Source organism: Giraffa tippelskirchi, chromosome 6, assembly GCF_054371585.1.
Source record: "Giraffa tippelskirchi isolate mGirTip1 chromosome 6, T2T-mGirTip1v1.2.pri, whole genome shotgun sequence".
NCBI classification, from domain to species: domain Eukaryota; kingdom Metazoa; phylum Chordata; class Mammalia; order Artiodactyla; family Giraffidae; genus Giraffa; species Giraffa tippelskirchi.
The window spans coordinates 96,817,527-96,837,012 of record NC_137280.1 but is presented as its reverse complement, the minus strand read 5'-3'; the positions used below and the strand labels follow the sequence as shown (position 1 = coordinate 96,837,012).

The window sequence follows — 19,486 nt, the reverse complement described above, 5'->3', positions numbered from 1 at the left end:
TGTGGTGGTCATGACTGAGGGGGCTGCTGGCTGTGGGTGGGGCCAGGGGTGCTGCTCCATCCCCACAGTGCCCAGGACAGCCCTCCACACACACACAGAGGATGACCCAGCCTGGATGTCAGCAGTGCTGAGGGGGACCCTGATCTAGGATCACACTAACATTCTGGCCTGAGCAGTTGGTGGTCAGTGTGGTGTCATGGAGACAAGCCCTCACTGTGTCAGAACAGAAACTTGGAGTCACCCAGACTCTCCCTGTCTCACACTTCTGCTCCTCTATCCCTCCCTCCTGATGGCTCTGCCTTCTAAACATCTCCAGTCCACTCATGTCTCCCCACTCCTTTGTCCACCCCATCATCACCCCCTGGACTAGCTTAGTCTCCTCTCCCCTGGTCTCCCAGCTCCCACCCTCACCTGCCACAGTCTGAACTTCTCCCAGCAAGCTGAAGATCCCTGTGAGCACCTGAGTCAGGCCCCACCCCTCCTCTGCTCACAGGCCTCCAGGGTTCTCACCTGCCTGAGTGTAAAACCCAAAGTCCTCCCCATAGCCTACAAAGCCCTTTATGACCTGCCCCTCCCCTCTTCCCTCTCTTTCCCTCTCTCACTCTGCTCCAGACACACAAGCTCCTTGCTGTTCCTTCAGTACACCAGGAATGGTCCTGCCCCAGGGCCTTTGCACAGGCTGTGCCTGCTGTCTGGACCACACTTCCTCCCTCATCCTCTGCAAACCCCACCTTCTCAGTGAAGCCACACTGTGGACCTGATTTATAATCTCAGCCACTCTCCAACACTCCACATCCCTCTTCCCTGCTTCCTTTTTTTTTCCTCTGTGAAAATGAAAACTTCTGATGTACCGTAGAGTTTATTTATTTTATTTGTGTTTCTCTCCTCCCAGTAGACTAGAAGCCCTATTAAAATGAGGTATTTTTGCCTTTTGTGTTCACTGCTATGTCGCCAGTGCCCAGAACAGTGAGTGCCTGAAACTCAACAGGTGGATGGGTAGATGCATAGATGTATGGCTGGATGGAGAGATAGCTTGATGGTAGATGGATGAATGGGTAAATGAGTGAATGATGGATGGATACATGAATGGATGATAAATGAATGTATAGATGGATGGGTGAATGGATGGATAGATAAAAGGATGGACAGATGGATGGATGGATGGGTGGGTGGATGAGGTGAATAGGTGGATGGACCAGTGAATGGTAGATGGACAGGTAGATACCTGGATGGACAGGCAGATGGTTGGTGGGTGTATGGACAGACGAATGGATGGATGGACAGGTGGATGGATGGATGGATGGACAGATGAATGGATGGATGGACAGGTGGATGGATAGATGGACAGGTGGATGGGTGGATGGACAGATGAATGGGTGGATGGATGGGTGGGTGCCCTGATGGAGTAACCACTGGTGCAGTGATGGTGACTAAATCCATGGGAGGAGTTGACATGGGTGCAGGCACAAAGTCATAGGTCCACATGAACCCTGAGAAGCCCTGTTTGTAAAGTGGAGACAGAGAAGCAGGCAGCAACAGAGGCTAAGGAGCAGCAGGCAAGGAGATAGGAGGTCAGGCTAGAACAGTGTGCCTGATGAGGCATGAGCACTGGGTCCTTGGTCTTGCCCTCCTGGACAGGAGCCAATGAGTTCATAAGTGGAGAGAGGGACAGTGAATAGGGGAGTGGGGTCCATCAGCCCCTCTGTTCCCAGTGAAGTGGGGGACAGCTTCAGGATGAGAGGATGGAGGAGGAGGTGGAGAGGGCAGCCAGGGGCAGGGGTGGTGGAGAGGTGGCCCCACAACAGACGGGAGTGTCGCCTATAGTGCTGAATGGATGATGTTGTGATTTTATGGATGAGAAAGTGGAGGCTCAGAGAGGTTAAGTGGCTGGCCCTAGAGCACACAGCAGGAAGGCATTGGGCAGGGTTAGATCCCATCTTTAGTCACCAGATTCGAGCTGAATTTAAAGAACTAGAATCAGGGGTGCCAGTGTGTGGTGAGGGGGTGGGATCAAAAGGGCTTGAGATGAGGGGTTCGCACAGTTGGTTATGGCTGGAGAGGGGAGATGTTGGTGATCAGAGAGAAATGAAACAGGTTGTCTTTCCTGCTTCTGTTTTCCCAGCACAGCTGGCACATGATCGGTGCTTGGGAAATACCAACTGACCCCATGCTGGGCATGGTGGGGGAGGGGAGGCAGGAAAACAAATCAAATGGGGTCGTTGCCCACAAGGTGGTCTTGATATTAGCAGGTCATCTTGGAAGCAAAATCATTCATTTTGCAGTCAGTATTTGCTGAGCACCTACTGTGTGCCTGACACTATTTAGGTACTAGGGGCCCAAAACTGAACAACCCCCTCTCCCATCCTCTTGGAGTGACATTTCAGTAGGGGAGAAACAAGAAAAAAAAATGTGACATTTAAGATGGTTCTAAGGGCACTGGAAAATATAGAACGGGGCGGGGGGGGGGCATGTTTGAGGACTGTCATTTGAAACGGAGTGCTCCAAGGAGGTTTCACTGGGGGAGGTGACATTTGAGCCAAGACCTTAAGTAAGAGAGTAAACCGTGCAGAGATCAGAGGGAAAATATATCCCAGAATGGCTCGTGCAAAGACCCTGGGGCAGGACCATTCCTGGTGTGTGGAGGAACAGTCAGGAGGCCTGTGTGTCTGGAGCAGAGTGAGCGAGAGGGAGAGAGGAAGGAGGGGAGGGCAGGGAGAGGAAGGAGCTAGTTGTGCAGGGCCTTGTGGAAGGACTTGGACTTTTACCCCAGGGAGGTGGGAACCCCGGAGGGCTGTGGGCAGAGGAGGGGCGGGGCCTGACTCAGGCGCTCCCGGGCGCCCTCTCGTGGCTTCTCTGGGGAGGACAGAATGTGGGGAGGAGGGCGGAGCCGAGGACCAGTGGGGAGGAGAAATGAGCAGTCCAGGTAGGGCTGGACAAGGATGGAGACCATGTACAGTGGCCAGATTCTTACTGGGCACGTGGTGTGTATTGGGCCCAACGCTGAGCACTGGGGACACATCAGTGACATGGACACTGCTGCTGCTTCTGCTGCTGCTAAGTTGCTTTAGTCGTGTCTGACTCTGTGTGACCCCATAGACAGCAACCCGCCAGGCTCTGCCGTCCCTGGGATTTTCCAGGCAAGAACACTGGAGTGGGTTGCCATTTCCTTCTCCAGACATAGACACTACCTGTCGCCAACCCTCCTGCCCCAGCATCATTCGGGGATGGGGAGATTTCCTGGAGGAAGAGTGACTCAGCTGGGACCTACAGGTTGAGGAGAAATGAGCCAGGTAAAGATGAGGGCGAGGGTGTGTGGACCAAAGAAATGGCAAATTCAAAGGCAGGTCAGCGAGAGGCCAGGTGTGGGGTGTATCCGGGGTCAGGATGCAGACAGGGACACCACCAGTGTCCATAGGGATCAGTCCCTAGACCTGTCAGACTCCCTGGGAAGTGACAAAAATCCCAGACTTATGCCTGAACATGAGAGATATGAATTTTCCTTTCATTTTTTTTGAGTTTATTTTGTGTTTTCTTGGTGGTGTTTTGTTTGTTTTGTGTATTTCTTGGTCACACTGCATGGCTTGTGGAATCTTAGTTCCCTGAGTAGGGATTGAACCCAGGCCCTCCACAGTGAGAACACAGAGTCTTAACCACTGGACTGCCAGGGAATTCCGTTTTTGTCTTTAAAACAATTTTTTTTTAGTTCATTAGATCAGTGTATTAAGCTCCCAAGACCTAAGTCATCCCCAGTGCTGTGGAATTTTCTGGGACTCAGAAGCCCTTTAGCCACCCCCAGTTTGCCTTTAGTAGCAAGGGTTGTTTCCAACTTGCTGTGTGACATCAAGAAAGTGGCTCAGCATCTCTGGGCATGGGTTCACTCACCTGTAATGTGAGGATAAAAGCAGTGTGAAGCTCCAGGGATAATGAGGCAGGGGCTTCAGCAGAGCTTGGCTCCATGTACACAGCTGGTACATCTTCCTGGGCCACTTGGGGGGGGTTTTAGTCAGTCCTGGAGGGTCCTTCCCATAAAGACCTGCAAACCCTCAGATTCAGCAGGGCTTAAACTGGGTTCCGCATCTTCCTTCCAAACCGCTTCTCCTCCTGGGTTCCCATCTATACTGGTTTGCTGAGGTGGCCGTTACAAATGACCACAGATTCTTAGCCCTGAAGGTCAGAAGTCTGAGATCAAAGCTCTGCTCCCTCTGGAGGCTCAGGGAGGGTCCCTCTGGCCTCTTCCAGCTTCTGGAGGCTCCACATACCCCCTGGCTTGTGTCTGCATCTGTCCAGTCTCTGCTTTCATCTTCCCCTGTCCTTCCATCTGTCTCTCCTCTTCTGTCTCGAATAAGGATGCTTGGCATTGGATTGGGGTCCACCTAGCTGTCCAAAATGACCTCATGTCAGGATCTTTGGTTACATCTGCAAAGAACTTTTTCCCAGATCAGATCCCGTTCACGGGTTCCTGGAGTGGATGTATCTTTTCTAGGAGGATCACCATTGAGTGCCTGAAGATGCTCCTCATCTTCTGGGCTTCCCTCAGCTCTGTATCCCTCACTCTGTCTCCCAGGCTGATACACACAGGGAGATGTGTCCATCTCTGTCTCTACCCAACCTGGGAGCCTTAGCATCACCCATCTGTCAAAGTATTTTCCCAGAGCCCCAGCTGAACAGAGACCTGTTGCTGTGGAGGGACCATGGCCACTTTTGCTCCCTTTCTCAGAGAGGAGCATCTCCAGGGCTGGAGAAAGGAGCATCCTTGTGGGCTGGGGGAAGAGCCCTTTGTCATGGGTCATGCAGATATGGGTTTAAGTCCCAGCCCTGTCATTTCTGTGGATGACCTGGGCCACTGGGAACCTCAGTCTCCTATCTATAAGGTGGGCACTCTTCTCCCCACCATTGAAGGCTCTGCGGGGTAACCCTGGGGCTCCACTTTTGGGAGGCCTGTAGCATTAATGATTCAGTTTATCCGTGCATCAAACAATTGGTGTCTAGATTGTCCATGGCCCACAAGGGTCTTTTCATGGAAACACTTAAGGCCACCTTTGTCTTGAAGTATGAAAGGTTTGAAGTGAGTTTTAGGGAAGATGGTAGAATTGGGTGCTTCTGCCACTCTACTCCAAGGACCAAAACCCTAGAGATGCAGTGGATGGGAGGGAAGCCCATGGCATCAGATATTCCTGGCTTCAAAGTCCATCCCCACCCCTTATGTGCCGTGCAGTTATAGGCAAGTCACTTTACCTCTCTGAACCTCAATTCCTCCATGCAGTGCATCACACCCACCCCCTACAGGATTCCTACAGAGAAAAGAGGGGCGTGAAGTAAAGTACCCAGGACAGCGACTGCCCTAAGGGCTCAGTGAATTGGCTGTTTACTGCTACTATTATCATTATCTTATAATAATGGGGGATATTGTGGTGCAAAAGTGTTAGGACTGGGGTTAAACTTCAAGGGTTCAAATCCCACCTCTGTCTGACTTTGGGCAGACAACTCAATGTCTGTCTGGTATTTCAGTTTCCTCATCTTAAAATGAGGAGAAAGATGGATACAATGGTATCAATTCTTTTGGGCTAGGCTGAGGGTTCAAAAGGTTTGTATGAGTGATGTCCCTGTAAGATGCTTGGCACTCACTGGACTTCAATTATTACTATCATTGTTACAACTTTGATTTTTGAAATCCCAAAAGCTCTGATCTTGGAGCAGAGAACAGAGGATCTTGGTGAGAGGAGGGATCCTCAGGATTTCCTAGCAAAGAAATTTCCTCTCTAGGGATCTGCTGCTTGCTTAATCCCAGTGACAGGGAGCTCCCTCCCTACAAAGAGCACCATGATGAGATGGATCAGTTGGTAGACAGCTTTCTTACATTGAGGAAATATCTTGTTTCCCAAAGATTCCCCCCCCCAACATTAGTCCCTGCTCCACCTTGGGTGTCAAGAGGTCAACCTTTGTCCAGACTTTGAAAACAGGGATGGGTGTGAAGGAAATCATAGGGTTGAGCCTTTTAGGCAATTGGTTCTTGGAGGTGGGGCTGCCCTCTTGACTCACCCCACCTCTACAGAACCCCAGAACTTGGCCAGAATGGGGCTTGGGGTGTGTTTTGCTGAATACCTGGCCCTACTCTTATCATAGGGCTTCTCTAGTGGCTCATATGGTAAAGAATCTGTCTACAATGCAGGAGACCCAGGTTCTATCCCTGGGTGAGGAAGATCCCCTGGAGAAGGAAATGGCAACCCACTCCAGTATTCTTGTCTGGGAAATCTCATGGACAGGGGAGCCTGGTGGGCCACAGTCCATGGGGTCACAAAAGAGTTGGACATGATTGAGAAACTAACATACACGCTCTTACCATGGACAAGTCTGGTGTGTGGGGTGAGGGTAACCAGGGCTGGAATCTCTGAGAAGAGGCTCACTCATTATGGGCATTGGCTGGACTGAGAGTTCCCTGGGAGGGTCGCTTTAGGACTAGGACACAGCAAACCAGACCCCCATTCCCCAACTGAAATGTGCTCCATGGCCTCTTCACCATTAGATCCAGCCCCAAATCATCTCAGAAAGGTAACACTATTTTAAGGTTCCTTTCAGGACAAGGTAAAGCAAGGGCCTGTGGTCCTTCTCATAGGCCCTAGGAGAAATTTTTAGAAAAGATGCAATTTCCAGGTAGTGTATCCAAGTGGTTAGCACACAGTTTGCGGTGCCTCTGATGTTCCACTGTGTGACCCTGGGCAAGTCACTTCCCTTCTTGGTACCACAACCCTCATCTGCAGAGCGAAGACGATGCTAACAGCTCCTTAGTGGGGTTGTTGTGAGGATTAAATGAATCAATATTGAGTATAAACTTATTAGCATTAAAAACTATGGAGCTTTAGGGACTTAGCATTAAAAACTATGGAGCTTTAGGGACTTTCCTGGTGGTCCAGTGGTTGAGACCCCACACTTCCAATACAAGGGGCCTGAATTTGATCTCTGGTCAGGGAACTAAGATCCCACATACTGTGCAGTGTGGCAAATAATAATAATAAAGAAAAAATTTAGGGAACTTTGACATCATTAGAGGTCTGTATTCATTGGGAACTGTATTTATTTGTTAGGGCTGCCGAAATAATGTGCTTAAAAAACAGAAATGTATTTTCTCACAGTGCTAGAGGCCAGAAGTCTGAGATCAAGGTGTTGCTGGCAGGGCCAGCTCCTTCTGAGCCTGTGACTGGGAATCTGATCCAAATCTCCCAGCTTCCGGTGGTGCTGGAAATCCTTGCTGTTCTTTGGCTTGTCAATATATCATCCAGATTTCTGCCTTCATTCTCACATGCCATTCTCCCTGTGTGCCTGTCTCTGGATCAAAGTTTTCCCCCTTTATAAGGGTACCAGTCCTATTAGATTAGGGTCTACCCTACTTCCAGTATGACCTCACCTTAATTAACTATTATATCTGCAACGAAATAAGATCACGTTCTGAGGTCCTGGAGATTAGGAGAATGAGTTGAGTTGATGGAGAAGGGAAACAATTCAGCCCTAATATAAACTGAAATTCAAGGCTCTGTTTATCAAGAAATGGGTAAATATGACACATTTTCACCAGTTAGAAAAAGAAGCTAAGAGGCTGGGAAGAGCCAGGGCCAAGAAAACAAGGAGACATTTCAGTACCAGGGACAGCGGTTCGCGTGTTTTTTGTTGTTGTTTTCCCTCTATCTGGCTGCAAGCCTTCCAGACAGACCCACAGGCTGGTGGAAGGTTGTTCAGGTATAACCTACCCTCCTAGAGCCGGCACACTCTGTCTTCTGCATATAGGGCTCCACAGGCAAGAAAAGACCCAAGGAGAAAAGGCTTTGCCCCTCTTTTATACCTCCCAGTTTCTTTCCATCCATGCCTAATGTCTCTCAGGCCTTATGGCTATTTTCTTAGTGCCTCTGCATTCCTTGAGGGCCCTGGAGATTCAATTCAGAAAACAGAAACACCAAAAAAAAAAAAAAAGGCAGGAAGACGTGTATTGGGAGAAGATATGGATATTAAATATAACCAAAAAAGGATAAACACACACAATATATAAAGAGGGTGTGTTTGTAATATCTCCCATTACAAATTTTTATTCTGGTAAAATATGCATAGCAAAATCTGCCATCTTGACCATTTCTAAGTCCACAGCTCACTGGCACTGAGCACATTCATATTGTTGTGCAACCATCCCCACGATCCAGAACTTTCTCATCTTCCCAAACTGAAACTATGTCCCCATGAAACACTGACTTCCTATCCCCTCCCCCAGCCCCTGGCCCCCCCCATCTACTTCCTTCTCTCTGTGGATTTGACTTCTCTAGGACCTCCTTTGAGTGGAATCATACTGTATTTGTCCTTCTGTGTTTGGCTTATTTCACTGAGCATCATGTCTGCAGGGTTCATTCATGTTGTAGCAGGTGTCAGAATCTCCTTTCTTTGTGGTCCTTGTATAGATGGACAGCGTTTTGTTATCCATTCATCTATTGACGGGTATTTGGGTTGTTTCCATCTTTTGGCTGTCCTGAATAATGCTGGTATGAGCACTAGTGTGCAAATATCTTTTCGAGTCCCTGCTTTCAGTTCTTTGGGGATATATACCCAGAAGTGGAAATGCTGGATCATATGGTAATTCTATGTTTAACTTTTTTGAGGAACTGCCAAACTGTTCTCCACAGCCGCCGCACCATTTTACATTCCCAACACAATTTTTTAAAAAATGAATGTTACAAGCTGCCCTCAGCTCTGCCTGGTGCCCCTTCCCCAGGGCCCCAGGGCACCTCTCGGGCCTGGGTCAGAGACTCCTCCCCACCACCAGGCCCAGCTGGTGGGAGCAGCCGGCAAAGTGAGCGCAGCCCAGCAGGACGCAGCTTTAATTAACTCTAGCCTGGGGCGAAAGTGGTGCCCCCAGAGCTGTTCCCAGGGGCTCTTCACAGGGGGTCCCCGTCGGGGGAAGCTGCGAGACCATGGGAAGGGAGCTGGGGGTAGAGGACCCAGGACTCGACAGCATCAGAGCAGCCAACGATGGTCTCATTTCAGTCAGTGAAACTGAGGTCCCCTGGGGTTAGAGAGGCAAACCCAGCTCTGAGGCCCGGATCCCTGTGTCCATCCCAAAGAACCTGCCTGCATCCTCCACCCCGCAAAATCTTTTAAAATATCTTTAATCTCATTGGCCTTTCTCTGGGCGCCTCCCTCTGCTCAGTTCTCTTCTGTCTCTGTCTTTCAACCTTTCTTGTCTCTATGGCTCTTATGCCTCGCACCCCTTGCCCCCACTCAGGACGTCTTCCAATCACACCCCGGCTCTGGACCACTTTAGAGCCGGCCCCTCCCCTTGACTCTCCTGATTGGTCCTTTCATTTGACGCCACACCCCACCCCTCTAGCTCCGCCCCCGCTCCTAGGTTGGTCCATTCCACTGCACCCTCAGAGTATCCGTTCTGATGGGGAAAACTGAGGCGCCCACACAGGTGCAGCGGGCCATCCGAGGCCACAGAGTTGGTTAGTGGCAGTCACTGTGCTCCTCACTCCAGTGTTGAGGCCTCTTCTGGTTCCTTGTGGCTGCTGATGCCCCTCACCATCCTCCTCCCTGGGGCGGCATCTCTGCCCCTTTCCCCTTCCACCACCTCACCCCTCTTTTTAGCATCAGCCACCGATTTAATTAACAGCTGATTCGCCTCACTGCCTTTCCCGTCTCACCCTTTGGGAAGTGTGGGTATGGGAAGGGAGAGCTGAGCTACTCCTAACTGCCCCACCCCAAAGGGGGCTCCAGCCTCCTTTTCTCTATTTTTAAAATTATAGTGAAAAACACATAATTTAAATTTACCACCTTAATCACTTGTCCTCCTTTTATTTCCTAAGTTTTAAAAATTGTGGTTAAATACACATAACAAAGTTTGCCATTTTAACCATTCTTAAGTGCAGAAATTAGTGGCTTTAAGAACACTCCCATTGTTGTGCAACCATCTCCACCATCCATCTCCAGAACTTTCTCATCTTCCCAAACTGGAACTCTGTCCCTATTAAACACTGACTCCCCATCCCCTTCCCCAGCCCCTGGCCCCCACCATCTACTTTCTATCTCTGTGCATCTGACTCTATGGATCTCCTGTGAGTGGTTCACAGTGGAACTTCCTGTGAACATGGGTGCACAGCCTCTTTTTCTCCTAACACCTCTATTTCTCTCCCCTCCAGGCTGTGCCTTTCTCACCTACTGTGCCAGGGACTCTGCCATCAAAGCTCAGACTGCCCTGCACGAACAGAAGACCTTGCCCGGGGTAAGTGCTGGATGGTGCTGGGAAGTGAAGGGGCAGATGGAGGGGATGCTGTCAGTTTGAGGAAGGCTAAGGTCCTTCCTGGGATCAGCTGTGAAGCTCATCTGCCTCCGAACTCACAATGAGACGAACAGAGCAGAGACACAGAAATCATCACCCGGATGGGCATTTCTTGTGTGTTAACTGCATCCCAGGCTGTATGTATACTTCATGTCAGGGTGGTTGTGTGTGGTTGTGGAGGTACACTGCACGAGGGCACCTGACTTCACATGAGAGTGTCATTGGAGGATGAAGAAGCATTAGCAGGCAGAGGGACAGCAGGGGCAAAGGTCCAGGGGCAGGATGGTGCCTGGTGTGTTGGAGGAACAGCCAGGAGGGCCGCTTTGCTGGAGCAGAGAGAGCGAGGGGGAGAGAGGGAGGAGGGGAGGGCAAGGAGGGGATGGAGGCAGATGTTCAGGGCCTTATGGGCCTCAGGGAGGAGACTAGACCCTACCTACCTCTCACCATAGGAAGGGAGGGGATTTTCTTTCCTCTTGTCCTTATGGAGCAAGTAAAGCTATGGCTCCTTATGTGACATCCTCCCCAGGGGAGGCTGGCCCAGGCTCTGGGCCTGCTTGTTCTCTCCTGTCAGCCCTGTCCTCTTTGGGTGAGCAGGAGGTCCCTGCCCCCAGGAAAAGATGGAAGGTCCCCCTCAGCCTGCCAAGCCGGGTCTCCAGTGATATCTGTAGCACCCCACCCCATGAGTTTGGGGGCAGGGGTTGTCGCCCTTCCCTCTAGAAATCTCAGGGGCCTTTCAGTATCATGGGGCTTCAGAGGATGCTAGGGTGGCATCTTGCCATTCCTGCTGGGAGCATGGATGCCACATGGCTGACAGTGGACCATCTGGGGTTCACCTGCCAGGAACAAGAAGCTGTGGTATGAGTTTGACTCAACTCTGAGCAAGCATCCAAAGGTTTGGGGGGTGGCCTCAAACTTACCTTGCAGAGCAAAGAGCCCCTCTTTGAAAGATGAAGTGGCAGAAGCAAGAGCATACGCTATGGCGGCCACATCAGTGGGCTCCTTGTTTAGTTTCCACCTGTTGTTGCCACGTGACAATGAATCAGTAACTCAACCTCTCTGATTTTCTGCACCAGAAGAGTATAATGTGGTGGGGTAGAGGGAAGCAACTGTAGAGGAGGTCATTGAGGGCTTCACCGAGGAGGTGGCATTTGAGAAGAGACTTGAAAGGTGAGGAGGAAGGACATGCTAGGAGAAGGGACAGGATATGCAAAGGTGAACAAACACCATCTGGAATTCACTCTTCTCCCTCACTTGGACCTTCTGCCAACAGCTCCCCAAACCAACAGGAAACTGGAGGGAAAGTCCGTTGGTAGCACCCAGGGGCACAGTGGAGTTCTGTGGGTTCTATTAGTCATCTCCCAACGTGTCACAAATTACTCTTCAGGGACTCCCCTGGTGGTCCAGTGGTTAAGACTCCACATTTCCACTTCAGGGGGCACAGGTTCGGTCCCTGGTTGGGGAACTAGGATCCTGCATGCCTCACTGTGTGGCCAAGATTTATATTTATAAAAATAAATAACAAATTACTCCTCAACTTAGTGGCTTCAATCAGCATTCATTATCTCACAGCTGCCAGGGGTCAGGAACTGGGGTGTGAGTTGGCTGCATGGCTCTGGCTTCTGGTCTCTCCTGAGGTTGCAGTAGAGTCAACAGCCAGAGCTGACTGTGGCTGGCAAATCTGGCCCAGTGCGTGGCTGTTGGCTGGAGGCCTCAGCTCCTCTCTGTGGGCATCTCCCCAGTGCTTGCTACCTGAGAGACCTCACAGCATGGCAACTGGCTTCCCCCAGGACATGTGATCTGAGAGTGAGCCAGGAGCAAGACACAGCATCTTTTTTAAAAAAAATTATGTATTTATCTATTTATTTGGCTGCACTGGGTCTTAGTTGCAACATGCAGGATCTTTACTTGCAGCATGTGGGATCTAGTTCTCTGACCAGGGATAGAACTTGGACCCCTGCATTGGAAGCATGGAGTCTTAGCAACTGGACCATCAGGGAAGTCCCATCAGGGCTCTTTATCCTCCTCTCTCTGCTCACTCTCCTAGCACATGGATCCAATTCTTTCATCCATATCTGTCCTGCCAGCCAGCCAGCAACCTTTTATTAAGCACCTACTTAATAGGCCTGATGCTGCACTGCTCTCACCAGTTCTGTGTACAGGAGATGCCCCTTGGTGACTCCTTCAGGTACCCCATACCCAGCAGAGCTCAAATTGCCCACAGCATCTCCTTTGAACTAGTTTTTCCTCCCTTCCCCTTGCCCCGCCCCAGCTTCTCATGGTCGCTGACAATCCTTGGCCTGTAATCCTTCCAATTCCTGCCTCTGTTGTCAGGTGGCCTTCTCCTCCATGTCTACATCTCTGCCATCTCCACCGCCTTTCTCTTATGAGGACACCAGTCCAGTCCTGGACACCTAAATCCAGGATGACCTTGTGCACAGATCTGTCACTTAATTACATCTATAAACATACCATTTCTCACTCATAGATTGCAGGGGTTAGGTACTGGACACATTTTTGGGGAGGACAGCCATTCACTTCACTGCAGGGGGTGACCACAAAATGAACAGCTGGATGGAAGAGTGACTGAGGAACAGCATCTCAAGGGAGAACCAGGTGACCTGTGGTGATGACCTCATGGAGGGCAAACAGGGCAGCTTTCTGGAGGGGGAAGCGTTGGAGCCTAGTCTTGAGTGATGGGGAGGGTGGTCGGAGATGGGGATGGTGTGAACATGGGGCATACTTAGACGTGGAGGCAGGAGTGTGCCTGGCAAGCTGAGTGTGAGAATGCACGAGAACCTAATGGAAGGAGTTTACTGCCCCCAGGGACACTGGGCAATGTCTGAGGACATTTGTGATCATCGTGACCGTGGCATCTCATGGGTAGAGGCCAGGGCTGCGGTTCCACACCCTACAGTGCACAGGACAGCTCCCTCCAACAGAAAATGATCCAGGCCCAAATCAGCAGTGCTGAGGTTGAGGAACCTTGTTTAGGAGAATAAGGAGCCGGTGAATGTTCTAGAACAGTGCTAAGAGAAATATATAGAATGCATACCACATACAGCATTTAGATTTTTCTAGGAGCAGCGTTTAAAGAGTAGAAAGAAACAGGTGAAATGAATTTTAATGCTTTCTTTTATTCCAACCCACTGTCTCCAAAATCCTATCAAGAGGCTGTCAGTAGGGCCCACGTAAAACTTACTAATGAGATAGTTCACATTCTTTTTATTTCATCTTCAGTGTTTGAAAATCTGGTGTGTCTTGCACACCCTCAATCCCTCTCAATCAGAACACTTAGTGGTTATCAGAGATGCTCAGTGTGGAGTTGCATTTTATAAAATTGACAGTTGAAAAAGTAGATTCCTTTGCTCAAGCTGTTGTAAACCTATTCAGAGCTTTTCCAAGAATGGAGTCAGTTTTTAGACTTTTCTGTAAAGGATCAGAGAACAAATGTTTTCAGCTTTGCCAGCCATACAGCCTCTGTTGCCTCTGTTGAAAGCACAAAACAATCACAATGGGTGTGACTAAGTGCCAATAAAACTTTATTGACAAAAACTGGCTGGAGTGGGGTGCAGAAAAGGGCTGTAGTTTGCCCATCCCCATATTGAGCTATCACCATCCAATAGAATTTACTGGATGTTCTGTCTCCGCTGTCCAGTAGGGTGGACACTTGCTCCGTTTGGCTATGGAGCCTTTGAAAAGGGGTGAGTGTGACTCAGGGACGGAATTTTTAATGTTATTTAATTTTAATAGACATAAATTTAAACTTCCACTGGCTACATGTGGCTAGAGGCTACCATCCTAAACAGTGTAAAATCTAGAATATTCTAGATCAGGGATCAGCTACGACGTTAGACAGTGTAGATCTAGAATGTTCTAGACTGTTCGACAGCGTAGACCTAGAACATTCTAGACCCAGGAGCATGGTGCAGGGTCATCATACATCTATGTTAGGGAGTTGTCTGTCTCTCTTTGACACCAGCTCACAGTTGAGGAGGGGTTAGGGGTCTCAAGCCACCTCTTCTCCTCTCAAGTCTCAGTTTCCATGGTATTATTATTGTCTTCCAGCACTTTGGGGGCACTTCATCCAGCTGTCATGTCAGCAGGGCCCTGGGTCTGCTTCTGGCCCCATGTGACAGGCAAGGAGATTGTGGTGAGAGAGGAGGGGACTTGTCCCAGGTCACTCAGCAGGGTGAGCACTATGGCTCCACCCACCCTGCTTCACAGACCTTGAACCTGTGGCTTCTCTGGTTGAATTTGCTGTAAGCTGTCCCCTGCGCCCTGGAGGTGAGGGCAGATGTTTGGTAAATAAAGGGGAGGTTCAGAGCTGGATCCTGGGACAGAGGGGCTTGGCTTAAATTTTTTTTTCTTAAAATTTGGAAAATACTGTACATTTAGCGAAAAGTGCATGCAACCCAACTGACTATAAAGCAAGCACCCTGTTACCACTGTGCACCCAGAAACCACCCCGACCCATGTCCCCAAGCCCAAGCCCCTCTCTTCTCATTGGAGGAACCACTGTTCTGACTTTTATGGCAATCACCCCTTGCTTTTCTTCTGTTACCATGAGGATGAGATTCAATATCATGCCTTGTAGCTTTGTGCTTTGTCGTTGCTGTGTGGTATTCCATAGCCTGGGTGCACCATTTATTCATCCATCCTCCTGCTGGTGGACATGTGAGTTGTTTCTAGTTTTGCTGTTAAGGCACAGAGATCCTTGCCAGTGTTTTGCTCTGGGTGGACACATGCCACGTTTGGGTCAGTCTCATACACAGGAGTTTGGGATCCCTGACTATGTGTGTCTTCCTATTCTGATGAGAGAAGGGGTTGATTTTGGGGGTGAGCTTCCCTCCACAAGAACACCCACAGAAATGGATCCAGTCTTACAGTAGGGAGAGCTGGAGACTTGCTGACTAATTGCACAAGGAGACATAGGGTCTATCGGACAGGAGGCCCCTTTGCCTGTCAGCATGTCTGAGCACAGGAGTCTAAGCCTCCTCCTAGGTGTCAAGGCCAGAGGATGGAGCCTTGGCTGCAGAAGAAAGCCTGCCCTGCAGGGTCACATGGTGCACATGCCTGCGCACTTCCTGGGTTACAGGGGGCCTGGGCTGGGCCATGTTAGACAAAGACAGCCAGCACCTTTCCTATCCCTTTGTATGTGTGTGTGTGTTTGTGTGTGTGTTTGTGTATGTGTGTGTATTGGGGGACACAGTACGGATCGACACCTCTGTCTCTTCATCTTTTGATGAACGAGGGAGTGGTCCCGGTGGTTGCCAGCTCAGTGCATCTTCCCCCACCTTGGCACAGCTGACACCTCCTCCCCCCCCGACAGTGCTGTTGTCTGCAGCAAGTGCACACACCCCTTCCAATTCCCACCTCGAATGTGACAGCGGAGTCCATGGGGGATGCAGTTTAATCAAATCTCAGCATTCTGGAATAAGATCCTACAATGAATAACAGAATCCCAGAATAGAGCCCAAAATGGACCACAGGACCCTGGAATCCACACAGGGCCGATGCCTCCGATTGTCACAGGGATTCTCTGCTGGCTTGTCAAACCCAGGGTGGGAATCCTGGGGATGGAAGAAAGCCCCATTCCGGCGACAAAAGGCAACAGGTCCAGCTCCCACCTTGAGGATGGCAAGGGGCTGGGTGGCCATTTGAGGCAACACTATCTCTTTCTTTGTGAAGGTCTTGGGAGTGAGGGATGAGCCAGATCGGGCAGCAGCCATGCTGCTCATCTGAGCATTCTGGAAAAGGGATGAGTTTGAGTTTGTCACGCTGTGAGCCCCCATCACAGGCCCCTCCCTGATCCTTTGAACCCCCTTCTGTGTACACAGGGGTATCTGAGGTGGTCTGTTTGCAGAACCCACCCCCACATCTCATGACTTGGCTCAGAGTCAAGCCAGTCCTGGGAATGAGCAGGAGGCCCCTGAGGTGCCATGTGTCTCAGGATATGGCTTTCGAGGCCTCAGTGTCCTCATCTGTAAAATGGGTTTGTGGTATGTTTTGAGGGTCCTGTGAGCTGGGACATGCTAGAGGCTGAGCATGCACTTGGCAAATACACAGCTGAATGAATGAACTCATGGTCCCAGGAGAGTCGAGCTGTGGGAGTCTGGCCAGTCACGTCTCTTCCCGAACTTGTGTTCTCCCGTGAAACAGGGACAGCTCAGACACGCCTGGCACAAGCTCTTGGGTTACTTCCCGTGCTGGGCACTCTGCCCAGCACGCCTGCCCCACTCTTGCCTGCGGGACAGGAGTCTGGAAACCATAGGTCTTGTCTTGTCTCATCTCGTTTGCCACTTGTGGACCCTATGCTGGGTCTTTCTCGGGAGGAGGTCTTAGAGCCCCTCACCCCAGCCCTGACCCTGGGAACCCCTCCAAAAGAGGAACAGAATATGTGCTGAGGTAGGGGGAGATGCTGTCATCAAGCCAATGACTGGGCAAAGCAACTGAAGCAGGGAGGATGGAGGGGAAGTCTTCGGGGGGAGGTTACATTCCAAGGGGCTTGTTGGGCAAGGATAAGGTGCACAGGGGTGTGTTCCAGTCCGTTGTCCTCAGGGTGGGGGAGGAGAATGGGGCAGGAATGGTTGGGACAGAGCAACAAAGTTGCCTTGGATGCCAGGATGAGGAGTTGGCACTCCACCCCAAGGGCAACAGGGAGCCATGGCAGAATCTAGAACAGGAGAGGGGCTTGGGTGGGAGAGGAAGAGCATGGAATGCTAGCCCAGGCAGCCCAGATAGGGATCCACCTGCTTCAACCCCCTCCACACCATACAGAAACAACCCAGTCAGGGCTTTCTCTGGGCCCCCACACCTTCAAAAGGCACAGCTTTGCAAACCCAGGAGAATATTTGGGGTCCCAGCCTGTCTACCAAAGGATCTTCCTGCAGTCCTTCCCTGAAGTGGCACCAGTTTCCTCATCTCTCATATACATAAGTCAGACACAAAGGATCCTATTTTCCCGATGGTATATGGCTTGGTTGTAGTCATTTATCAAGAGCTGGGTGGCAGAGCAAGTACTGGCTTCCAGTCACTTAACGTATGCCCGCCCAGAGCCCTAGTCCACCTGATCCTTGGCTGGAGGGATGGCTGGGTTCTTGGAAACCCCCACTCTCCCTGAGAAAACTGGCAGGAGATCTGGTCTCTGCTTCTGATTTTCTTCTCTCCCTTTTTGATTTGCCCATCTGTAAAAGGGGCATGTTTCAATTTCATAAAGTTGTTTGGAGATTAAATGAATCAATGGACATAGGAATTGCTCCAATTTGTTCCTCACCCCCCCTGCCATGAACTCCTATTCATACTTTAAAACCCACTGCAAATTTTCCATCTTCAGTGCATCTCCAGGAAAGCCTTTGGCTCTTCACTGTTCTCTGCTCTAGGCGCTCCCAGCACTTGACCCCATGAGTCTGGAAGTGTTTGCATATTCTTCTGTTTCCCCCACTGCCTGACTAGTGGAATGCTCCCTGAGGTTGCAGAATTACTCAGCTTGAAGCACATGAGAATGTTGTTGAATAAGTGTAAAGAGGGAGGGAGGGGGCAGGGAAATGATACAACAATGGGGAGCCAGGGAAGGTAGAGGAGCCAGGAAGGGCATTCGGCAGAGACCTTGGTGGGACAGATGGAGAGAAGGAGCCGGAAGGAGGTGGGCAGAGCCAGATGGGTGGGCAGGGGCGACAGGAGGGGTGGGGTGAGGGGAGACCCAACTCTCCCCGGCACGCCTTCTCCGGTCTTGGGCAGGCAGCACGGGCAGGGCCCGGCCTCTGGCGTGCGGATTGCCTGGGCGTTGGGCGCGGAGAACGGAGAGGGAGGCGCGGAGCCCGAGCGTGCGCGCGTGTGCGCGCCTATGCTCTCAGGGCCAGCCGGGCGGGCGGCGGCACATGGATGCCAGCCTGGCGCGCATCTCTAGGCCGGTGGGTAAGGCGAGGCGCGGATCTGCGGGATGTGGATGGCCGGGCCTCAGAACCTCGACTTTCGAGTGGGGGACTGGAGAGGAAGGGGATGCCCACCAGGCTTCTTAGAGCCAGGCCAGGACCCCTTCCCTCCCGCTGAGCTGACCCAGGAGGGGGAAGGGGCCTCCTAGTAGGGGGCGGAAGGTCCCAGGCTCTGCAGCAGGTGGGGGAGATGGGAAGCAGGTACCCAGGCCGAGAGAACGGGGTAAGGGTGGAGGGTGCCCTGATGGGGGCAGGTTCCCTCCCTGTGGTCCTCCTCCGTCGCTCCCTCCCTCGGCTCATCCATCTCCAGAAGATTATATTTAAATATCTCTTTTGTGCAAGGCAGGAGCTGGGCTCACCCCTAAGAGGCTGTTTCCATGGCAACAACAATTGCCAGCTTCCGTGTGGTGAATCAGCGTTGCCATGGCAACCCCATCCTCATCTGCCCAAGGTGCTGGAAGGCGGGGAGGAGGTGAGGGCCAGCGGAGGCGGGTGGGAGAGGTGGGGGAGAGGGAGACTAGAGCCCAGGTGCCCCCTCCCCCCCATCTCCCTTCACCACTTCAGTCTGCCCTCAGCCCAGAAACTGGTCCCATCTGGTTGAAATAATCTCTCCTCAGGCTTCCAGCTAGAGGGGTGTGGTACCCAGGTGAAGAGGGTCCGAGATGTGTGTGCACGCACATGCGCGCATGTGTATGTTTGTGTGTATGTGTGTGTGGTGGGGGAAGGGAGATGTGGTTGGGCCTTTCCCAGGTGGTCAGGGTCCCTCTGAGGATGTGGTTGGGTGCCAGGAGGATTGGGCTGGGGGAATTGGGGGCCAAGATAGGGGAAACAGAAGCCCCTTGAGTTCTGGGGCTCCCAAGGCTGAGTTCACATTGAGGAGGCCCATGTATGCTTCAGACACACACTTGAAATGGGGGAGCATATCAGATGAGGGGGGCCCACTAGGGGAGCGGGAGCAGAAAAATACCTCTCCAGGCCTTGATTTTGACATCCGTAAAAAACAGCATAAAAATTGTGCCTCTCTCTCTGAAAACTTGCTGGGCGGCTGTGTTGTGATTAGAAAACACTTGTCAAGTATCATCAAGTACCTCCGAATGGCTGTGGGGATCTACTCCAAGACTGACTTGGGAGGGGGGCTGGGACCCTCTTGTTCCGACCTCAGGCCTGGTGGAGAGGAACCAGGCGCCTTTCAGTGATGGCAGGTGTTGACCACTTCCTTCTAGTCACTTCAGTTCAGCAGACT

At 51.2% G+C, this 19,486-nt stretch overlaps 1 protein-coding gene across 2 annotated transcripts in view; it reads left to right on the top strand.

The window, feature by feature from the left end:
* The window catches only part of CELF5 (CUGBP Elav-like family member 5), a 49,925-nt gene that overhangs the window by 8,326 nt on the left and 22,113 nt on the right, over nucleotides 1-19,486 (top strand). The window contains exon 2 of one of the 2 annotated variants that reach the window (XM_081499848.1): nucleotides 10,173-10,255. In XM_081499848.1, the coding sequence (XP_081355974.1) occupies nucleotides 10,173-10,255 (83 nt within the window). Of the gene's footprint in view, nucleotides 1-10,172; nucleotides 10,256-18,687; nucleotides 18,716-19,486 lie in introns of those variants that run through there. The other variant, XM_081499849.1, reaches the window with a different exon arrangement.